Genomic DNA, 9,510 nt, shown 5'->3' on the forward strand with positions numbered 1-9,510 from the left:
CTACCAGAGATGGGCTGGGCCCGCGACCCTCTGACTGACTCCGGGGGCAGGAACTGGCCAAGTGACACGACCGCCACGTTCAGTCTCAGGTTTCCCCACTTGGACTCTCTGAGTCTTGTTCCTCGTTTCTCTGCCTCTGACTCTCTAGCGTTCTGCTCTCTGAATGTCTCAGCCTCTTGGGTTTCCCGCTCACCGTCTCACTATCTCAGCTCTGAGTGTGTCTCTGCCTTACTGCCATGTGTCTCTGTGCAAATCTCTCCCGATCTGATTTCTACCCCTATCCTGCTCCTTGGTCCCCCACAAATCAGCGGACTGAGGGGACCCCAAAGTCAGCTCAAAGGTGAGCGCGCGGCCAGTGTTTCCCGCGGACACAAGAGGAGGCTGGTGTTGGAGAGATTTGGAAAGAGTGTGCCCGGGAGCCAAGTGCTGCCGCGTTGGGCTGCCAGCCTCTGCCTTCCTCTCTGCCTGGGGAGGGGCCGGAGCGCGCGCGCGGAAGCGTCAAGGGGTAGGGGGCTGGCCAGTCTCTGGCCCCTACTGCCACCCAGGGGATCCCAAGCTCCTCCCCGCTCTATTCCTATTGGCCTCGGGCGACCCCGCCCCTAGCCGCCCGCTGGGGCTCGGGGGCCCTTAGGCTACTACGGAATAAATAGCCCCGGGAGCCTGGCTTGAAGGTAGGGGTGGGGAAGTCCCAGGGCGCTGCCGCCACTCTCCTCGCCGTCCGTTGGTCAGGCGGGACAGGACTGGGCAGGGTGGGGGACAGCTTGGTGTACATTCAGACCCTCAGTACTTTGCTATCGCACTGCCTGTGCTCCGGAGCCGCAGAAAGTTTCTGGCAACCCCTGCCGCCGGGATTGGGCAAAGCCAGGACTGCGCCGCCCCTCGCCGGGATATGGAGCTGCTTTCGCCGCCGATCCGAGACGTAGATTTGACGGGCCCCGACGGCTCTCTCTGCAACTTTGCAACAGCGGACGACTTCTATGATGACCCGTGTTTCGACTCCCCAGACCTGCGCTTCTTCGAGGACCTGGATCCGCGCCTCGTGCACGTGGGCGCGCTCCTGAAGCCCGAGGAACACTCGCACTTCCCTGCGGCCGCGCACCCGGTGCCGGGCGCGCGCGAGGATGAGCATGTGCGCGCGCCCAGCGGGCACCACCAGGCGGGCCGCTGTCTACTGTGGGCCTGCAAGGCGTGCAAACGCAAGACCACTAACGCGGACCGCCGCAAGGCCGCTACCATGCGCGAGCGGCGCCGCCTGAGCAAAGTCAACGAGGCCTTCGAGACGCTCAAGCGCTGCACGTCTAGCAACCCAAACCAGCGGCTGCCCAAGGTGGAGATCCTGCGCAACGCCATCCGCTATATCGAAGGTCTGCAGGCGCTGCTTCGCGACCAGGACGCCGCGCCCCCTGGTGCTGCCGCTGCCTTTTACGCGCCTGGCCCTTTGCCCCCAGGCCGCGGCGGCGAGCACTACAGCGGCGACTCGGACGCGTCCAGTCCGCGCTCCAATTGCTCCGACGGCATGGTAAGGCCAGGACGCTGGGCTAGAGAAGTGAGCGCAGCTCTTGGTATATCAGGAATGTGTTTCCGAGGGCGGGGAGCGGACCCTCTGGTGTGAGGGTTGGGCGGGGAACCTTCCCGAGAGTGGACCCCCGGTGCCCCAGGCAGCTGTCACTGGGGTGGCCTAGTGCTTTGCGGGTGCACGGGACGGATGCAATCCACCGGATTGGGGGCGCTATTAGAACACTGCTGGGCCGACACGAAGATCGTGTCGTTTTCTCCACTTATCCCATGCAGATTTGTGCTCCTAGGTGACTGTCTGCCTTCTATTTGGCCCGGCATGCTGCAGACAGCTCCTGCCCACCCTTACTCCCCAACCCGGCCAGATCCGGGCCCGGAACTCTCGTGGCTGAGACTTAGGGAGTTGGAGAGGGGGCGGCTGCAGGGAGTGATGCTCCGACTCCGCGCGGTTCCCGGGCCTGACTCGGTAGCCTTTGCCGTTTGCAGATGGACTACAGCGGCCCCCCGAGCGGTGCCCGGCGACGGAACTGCTACGACGGCACCTACTACAGCGAGGCGCCCAACGGTGCGTATTCGCGCCTCCTTCCCACATTCCCTTTTGAGCTGCCCTGGCTTCTCTTTACCTAGGACCTCCTCGCCTCCATCCTGGGAGATGGTACAGGGAATGAAATACTAAGCATGTACTTCCCTCCTTTTTCACCCTGAAATTTCGCGGGATCCTCCCGAATCTGGCCCGTCCTCAGTTTCCTGTCTGCCCCAAAGCACTGAGCCCAGAGGTGGGAGACTTGTCTGCCGCTCCACCTCTGCATACTAATCTACCCCTCCCCGCGCAGAACCCCGGCCCGGGAAGAGTGCTGCGGTGTCGAGCCTCGACTGCCTGTCCAGCATCGTGGAGCGCATCTCCACCGAGAGCCCCGCCGCGCCCGCTCTTCTGCTGGCCGACGCGCCGCCGGCGTCGTCTCCAGGCCCGCAAGACGCGGCCGCCGGGAGCGAGGTCGAGCGCGGCAGCCCCACCCCTTCCCCCGACGCCGCCCCTCAGTGCCCAGCGGGCGCGAACCCCAACCCGATCTACCAGGTGCTCTGAGGGGTTGGGCGGCCACTTCGGGGGGTGCCGCTGCCCTCGGGGCCGAGGGATGGTGCCCTTAGGGTCCCTCGCGCCCAAAGGATTGAGCTTAAATGCCAACTCCCCTCCCAACAGCGCTTCAAAAGCGACCCCTCCGGAGGTATGAGAGGCGGGGGAACTGATGTGTGTTTCCGCACCCCAGGGCAAGGACACGGTCCTTTTTCTCCACGCAGCACCCTTCCCTGAGACCTGCTGCGGTGGCCGTTTGATGTTACTCCTTGGGCCAGAGCTGACCCTTGAGGGCCCAGGCCCTTCCTCTTCCTCGCCCCCTCCCCCATGGGGGGTGGGACCCACGCAGACCTAAGCCCTGCCCCCGGACACCCGGATGCTTAAAGGAGCGTAGCATCTCTTTTCGGGAGCCCTCGGGACGTCGGCTCTTTCCCGCCGCTCCCTTGCCAAGTGTAACAGCTGTAACGGTAACCACTCCCACCCCTTCTCCCGGTTCAGGACCACTTTTTGTAAGACTTTTGTAATCTATTCCTGTAAATAAGAGTTGCTTTGCCAGAGCAGGAGCCCCTAGGGCTGTATTTATCTCTGAGGCATGGTGTGCGGTGCGACAGGGACTTTGTATGTTTATACGGCAGGCGGGCGAGCCGCGGGCGCTCGCTCAGGTGTTCGAAATAAAGACGCTAATTTATACCGCGGTGGCTCCGGCTTTCGCTAAGGTTGGGGGCAGGATTTTGAAGGGGGGGAAAATCCGCAAACTGGGCCACCTGTACCGCAGCGACCCCTGTAGGCCGCAGACGGATTGCAAGGAGGAAGTTGGGGGAGGGAGGGGTGCGTATGTTTCTGTTATGTGAGGAGGTTCTTCTGACCATGATGTACGTCACCACGCACAGGTCATCTCGTTGTCAGGATGGATATTAGAACGATCTGAGTAGTTAATAAAAGATCCATGCCTGTCCCACCACCCAGAGATTCTGATTTAAAGTATCTGCCGCAGACACCCCCGGCCAGAAATTAGTATTTTTCAAAAGCTCCCCAGGTGATTCTGAAGTGCGTACCCGGTTGAGAATCATGCCCCTCCATACACGCAGAGTGAAGCCAGGTATGGTGTCCAGAAGGATCACTGGAAAGTCATGTCCCCCAGATGCGACTCGAAATCCTCATGGGTAGAGGATGTGATAAGGTGCTCACAACATTATGAGGAAAAACTGAATGAGTGTGAAGCAGCATTGTAAGCTGTATGGTACTTCCAGGCTCTCAGCGATAGGTGTAATCCCAAGGGGATGCATAGAAGGCCAGACAGGTACAGACGCGACTACTCGAAGTAACCCAGCACTTACAGCATCCTGGCATTGTCAGATCGCATAAGAAGACAGGAGCCCAGAGCCTGCAAGGAGAGGGGCACGTGCAAACCTGCATCATCACAGATGGCATCAGTGCTCTTATCAAGCGGTAAACACTCTGAGGGGAGAGGAGGGGCCATTGATTTAGCCAGGGGGGTGGGGAAGCCTTCCTGGAAGAGATGCCATTCGAACTGTGTCTTGAGAAACAAAAGAAGACAACACATCCACAATGCCCATAGACCCCCCCCCAAACACACACACACAGAGTTACCTCTGGGAGGGTACCCCTGGATGGACGGCCTGGCAAAAGTTCTGCCCAACCCCACCCCCTAATTCACATACACTTGTCACCAGGACCTCAATTCCCCTTACATCCCACTCCTACAGATCCTTTTTTTCCTGAAAACCCTACAGGCCCACTTTCAAGGGCTCTTCTTACCAAGGAGGGGCGGGTGTGGAGAGGGCCTGGGGAATGCAAGCAAGACATAATGGCAGAAGGCAGAGCAGAGGATCTGCTCTCTGCTCTGGGAGAGCCTTTGCTCTCCCCAATGCAGGGCCCCTGGGGAGCCACCCAGGGCTGCTCTGTTACTAATGATCCTCTGCTTTTCATCTGGCTGCTTCCCCAGATGTGCCTTGGGGTTCTTTACACTCCCTTGAGACCCCTTGGGGCTCATTCATGAATTCATTCATTCAACAGATGCCAGGTCCCATGCTGGGTGAAAACAGAGACCAGTGGACACAGTTCCTGACCTTGGGAAGCACCCAGACATTTGGGGAGACTGGATCTTTTAGCAGCTGGTTACATCACGATGAATTAAGTGCTATAATGGGGATATATGTGGCAGAGGAACACAGTAGGAACAGAAGGTATAGACAGCAAGCAGCCCCTAATAAGAGTCTTGAAGGAGTAGGTAAGGAAAGAGGAGCCAAATAAGGATGCTCCAAGCTGAGGAAATAGCAAAAGGGCAAAGGCCCAGAGGTGACAGAAAGCAAACTGTGCCTTAATGGAGCCAAAAATGCTCACAGGGAGGGGCCAGAGGTGAGATGGGGAAAAGGCAGAGGCAGGGCCACATTGGACCTTATTTGGGCTTTATCCCAAAGGCAATAGGGAGCCATAGAGGAATCTAACCAAGGAAAGGATACAAACATATCTGTATTTTAGAAAGGCCGGTCTGGATTGGCAGAATGGATAGGAGGGAACAAGACTTGAGACAGGAAGACTTGTCAGGAGGCCACCAGGGTTGCTCAGAGGAGACATGACATGGCCTGAACTGGGGTTGTGACTGGGGATGGGAGAGAAAGCACAGGAGTAGAGACAGTTGTGCCAGATAAAGTGTAGGTGTTGACAGTTCAGTGGAGAACCTTGAGGGCACAGTCCCTACCCTCACACAGCTTAAAATCCACTGGGGAAATAGCCATTAGACAAAGAATCAAGTGAATAAATACATCTATAGATGTTATACATGATGAGAAACTCCATAAGGAAAAGTAAAGGGCGCAGTGAGAGATGATAATGAGGTATGAGACGGTAATCAGGCAAAGGGAGGAGGAGGCAGAGCTTCTGTACTGAGGGAACCAACCACATACAAGAAGAAGGCCCCAGCAGCCTATAGGGTTACTATAGCCTATAGGGAGCTAGTGTGCATTAGAAAAAGGTGTCCCTTCTTTCCCAAGGACACTGCTCTGCACCAGGGTTCATGGCTAGGCAAACAGAGAGCAGGCTGGACTTCAGCCTCCACCCACCTCCTTGGCCAGGTGTGCTTTTTCAGTGAACAACCTACAGAACTGTTCACAGAGCCTCGTGCATGGAGGCCCTAAGGAAGGGAGGGAAAATGAGGCGCCAAGGATGACTTCAGGCTCTGGTTTGCTTCAGAGTGGACGATGGTGCTGTTACAAAGATGGAGACCTCTGGAGAAGAAGAGGTCACGGGGACAGATTTAGTGCAGGACAGAAACCCAATTTAAAAAGGTTAAACCCCACAGGGGGTATGTTGGAAGGACGCAGGGCAGTTCGCATAAGGGAGCAGCGCTGCAAGCACCACAGCACCCGTGGGCCTCGAGAGCCGGGATTGGAGCCCCTCTTGCTCTTCGACACATCCCCCTTCTTGCCTCTGCTTGCCTTCCCTCCCTCCTAGTCCATATTGGTTTTCTCCAGCAACTCAGGGGATTACCTCAGATCTCACTGCTTAACTCCATTTAGAAAATTTCCAGGGAAGAGCTCTAACTGGACCAGCTTAGATCATGAGGCAGGATTTGAACCCAGGCAGTGAGGCTCCAGAGACTGCACTCTCAGCTGCCCGGCCCTGTAGCCTCTGCAGAGGAAGGAAGGAGAGAGGGAGGAGAGAGCATCAGAAGGGAGGGGAGCAGCTAGAGCTTGAATTACCCCATGGATGATGGGATTTGAGGTCCCCTCCTGGCCTGGGCAGGGGGGAGGACATCTAGCTGAACCCCATTTGCAGTGCAGATGAAACATCCCTGCTCTTGGGGCCATTTTCACCTGGGCTGGATCTGAGGAGACACCGGGCCATGCTCTCCATAGAGACATATGCATGTCTGTACACACATGTGCTCATACAACAGCACACATGTCCCCAGAGCATACCACCAGAGGCTGGTGTACCTTGATGTCAAGGAAGTTTAAGCTTCAGGTCCTTGTCCCTTGCGTGAGCTTCTTCTAAGGCACTGGGAAAAGCCCTAGAAATATGTTCACATGGTCTAGTTTCTTTTCAAATTTTCCAAAGTAAAATATTTTAGTCAACTGGTTATGACCATTGTCTCTATTCTGACTTCCCCCCTGTGTTGGGTGGCATTTATGGGCATGGTGGGGTCCCCTCGAAAGGTATACATCTTGTTTGGGTTTAGTGGAATATATTTTAAATCAATGAAATATAAAACAGAAGTAATGACAATGAACAGTGAAATAAATTACAATGATTCTGACATTGAGAAGACAATTGTACCCCCAACATCTATTTAGATCATACCAAAAAGCAGTTTATTAAAAGAAAGTGATAACTTTTTAATGGAATTATTGAAAAACCTCTTGCATTGTTTGATAATCTAATGAACAAAGAAGAGTGAATTATATGAACATACTGGAAAGTGATTTAAATTTTTTGCTGGTCTAACACAAAATACTGACATCAACCAAGACAGAGTAAAATTCATAATATGCCACTATAATAAGACCTTAGCATCAACAAACTTTTAAAATGAACCCTGCCAATTTAAAAGCATTTAAATTTAGTCACCGCACAGGAAAACCCAATATACCTTGAACTCTTACAGTCCACAGATGAAAGAAACTTGATGGAGTTTCTGCCAAATTTGACAATCCTAAAAGTGTACATTTTAGGCACAATTTCCAATAGACATTTCCAGTAGAGTGGTGAGCCTGAAAGAAAATCCCCTAAATTATCAGTGATATCAAACAAGTTTTGATCAACCATGTTGGAAGGAGAGACTGAATTATCTGAATTAGCTCTCAATTCTCTGTATAGAGAATGATATTATAGAATCACATTGAAGAGGCACTTAAAGAATATACAGCCTGATGCAAGTGGAAAGGAGTGGGCAAGACTGAAAAAGGCAAGAAAAAAGAGCAAGATGCAATAATGCATACTATCAAGGCAGAAAGTCTGAGGAGGAAGATAAAAGACAAAAATGGTGATGGTGCTAATGATGGGAAAAGCAATTTGGTTCTAGCTCAGTTTTTTCTCATCTATAAGACACTTAAATCCTCTGCACACAACTCACTAGTACTAAGGGGAAAAAAATGTGAGGCTGTCTAATAGTCATTTTTATACAGTACAGGGTCATTTTTGTATAGTTAACTTTTAAATTTTTTTTAGACAACATTTAACAGTGAGTTTTAATTCATATAGAACTTTCCCAGTAACAGGGGGCAGTAAGTCCCAGATGATGTCAACGGCCACATAATTCCTGGGATCTAGGCCTGGCTGTGCCCCTAACCAACTCTGAGACCTTGGGAATGTGATTGAAACCTTTTGGACTTGGGCTCTCTCTCTGGGTAATGAATTAGTGAATTTAAAAGGTATGTCCCAGTTCTGAAATTCTTTAGTAACTCAAAGCATTTCAAAGAAAAAGATAACAAAATAGGTCTTTTACAGATAAGGGAGCTGGAACCATGACAGATTTTTCTTAGCATAAGCAAATTATTTATAGCCCTCTGGTTTACTGATCCTTCTTTAACTTTTCCCAATTAAAAAAAAAATTGAGATATAATTTACATACCATAAAACTCACACTTTTAAAGTGTCCAATTTGGTGGTTTGTATTATATTCACAACTTTGTGCAACCATCACCACTATCAAATTCCAGAACATTACTCCCCAAAGAAATCCGTACCCCTTAGCAGTCACTCCCCACTCTCTTTTCTCCCCCTGGCCCAAGGCAACAACTCAGCTATTTTCTGTCCCTATGGATTTGCCTATTCTGGACATTTCATATGAATGGAATCACACGCTATGTGGCCTTTTGTGTATGGCCTCCTTCACTTAGCATGTTTTCAAGGTTCATCCATGTTGTAGCATGTATCAGTACTTCTTTCCTTTTTATAGCTGAATAATATTCTACTGCATGGATACATTATATTTTGTTTATCCATTCATCAGGTTATAGATATTTGGCTTGTCTCCATTTTTTTAGCTATTATGAATAATGCTGCTATGAACATTCATGTACAACTTTTCATGTAAACATATGGTTTTAATTCTCTTGGGTATATACCTAAAAGTGAAATTGTTGGGTATATCATAACTCTATGTTTAAATTTTTGAGGAACTGCCAAAGTCTTCCCCAAAGCAGCTGCACCATTTTACATTCCCATCAGCAATGTATGAGGGTTCCAATTTCTTTGCATCCTCAACAGCACTGTTACTGTTTGTCTTTTTAATCTAGCAATCCTAGTGGGTGTGAAGGGTATCTCATTGTGGTTTTTAATTTGCATTTCCCTAACGACTAATGATGTTAGCATTTTTTCATGTGCTTATTGGCCATTTGTACATCTTCTCTGGAGAAATTTCTATTCAAATCCTATGTCCATTTTAAAATGAGGTTATTTGTCTTTTTATTGTTGAGTTATGAGAGTTCTTTATATATTCTAGATACTAGACCCTTATCAGATATATGGTCTGCAAATATTTTCTCTCATCCTATGGGTTGTCTTTTTACTTTCTTGATATTGTCCTTTAAAGCACAGAAGTCTTTTGTGGTTGCTGGAGTCCAATTTATCTATATTTTTCTTTTGCTGCTTGTGTTTTTGGCATCATATCTAAGAAACCATGACCTAATCCAAGGAAGCACTTTATAGTTTTAGTGCCTACATTTGGGTATTTGACCCAGTTTTAGTTGATTTTTCTATATGGTGTTAAGAAGGGATCCAACTTCATTCTTTTGCATGTGGATATCCAGTTGTCCCAGCACTATTTGTTGAAAAGACTATTCTTTCCCTCACTGAATTGTCTTGGCACCCTTGGCAAAAACTAATTGTCACTAAAAGTATGGGTTCATTTCTGGACTCTCAATTCTATTCCATTGATCTGTGTGTCTACCCTTATGCCA

At 50.6% G+C, this 9,510-nt stretch overlaps 1 protein-coding gene across 1 annotated transcript; it reads left to right on the forward strand.

Moving 5' to 3' along the window:
• The first annotated feature begins 638 nt into the window (after positions 1–638).
• Positions 639–3,277, forward strand: MYOD1 (myogenic differentiation 1). The gene is made up of 3 exons (XM_059931215.1): positions 639–1,519; positions 2,002–2,080; positions 2,349–3,277. The coding sequence occupies exons 1-3, from the start codon at positions 890–892 to the stop codon at positions 2,597–2,599; spliced, it is 960 nt and encodes a 319-aa protein (XP_059787198.1). The 5' UTR covers positions 639–889; the 3' UTR covers positions 2,600–3,277.
• The last annotated feature ends 6,233 nt before the right edge of the window (positions 3,278–9,510 follow it).

Source organism: Balaenoptera ricei, chromosome 8, assembly GCF_028023285.1.
Source record: "Balaenoptera ricei isolate mBalRic1 chromosome 8, mBalRic1.hap2, whole genome shotgun sequence".
NCBI lineage: Eukaryota > Metazoa > Chordata > Mammalia > Artiodactyla > Balaenopteridae > Balaenoptera > Balaenoptera ricei.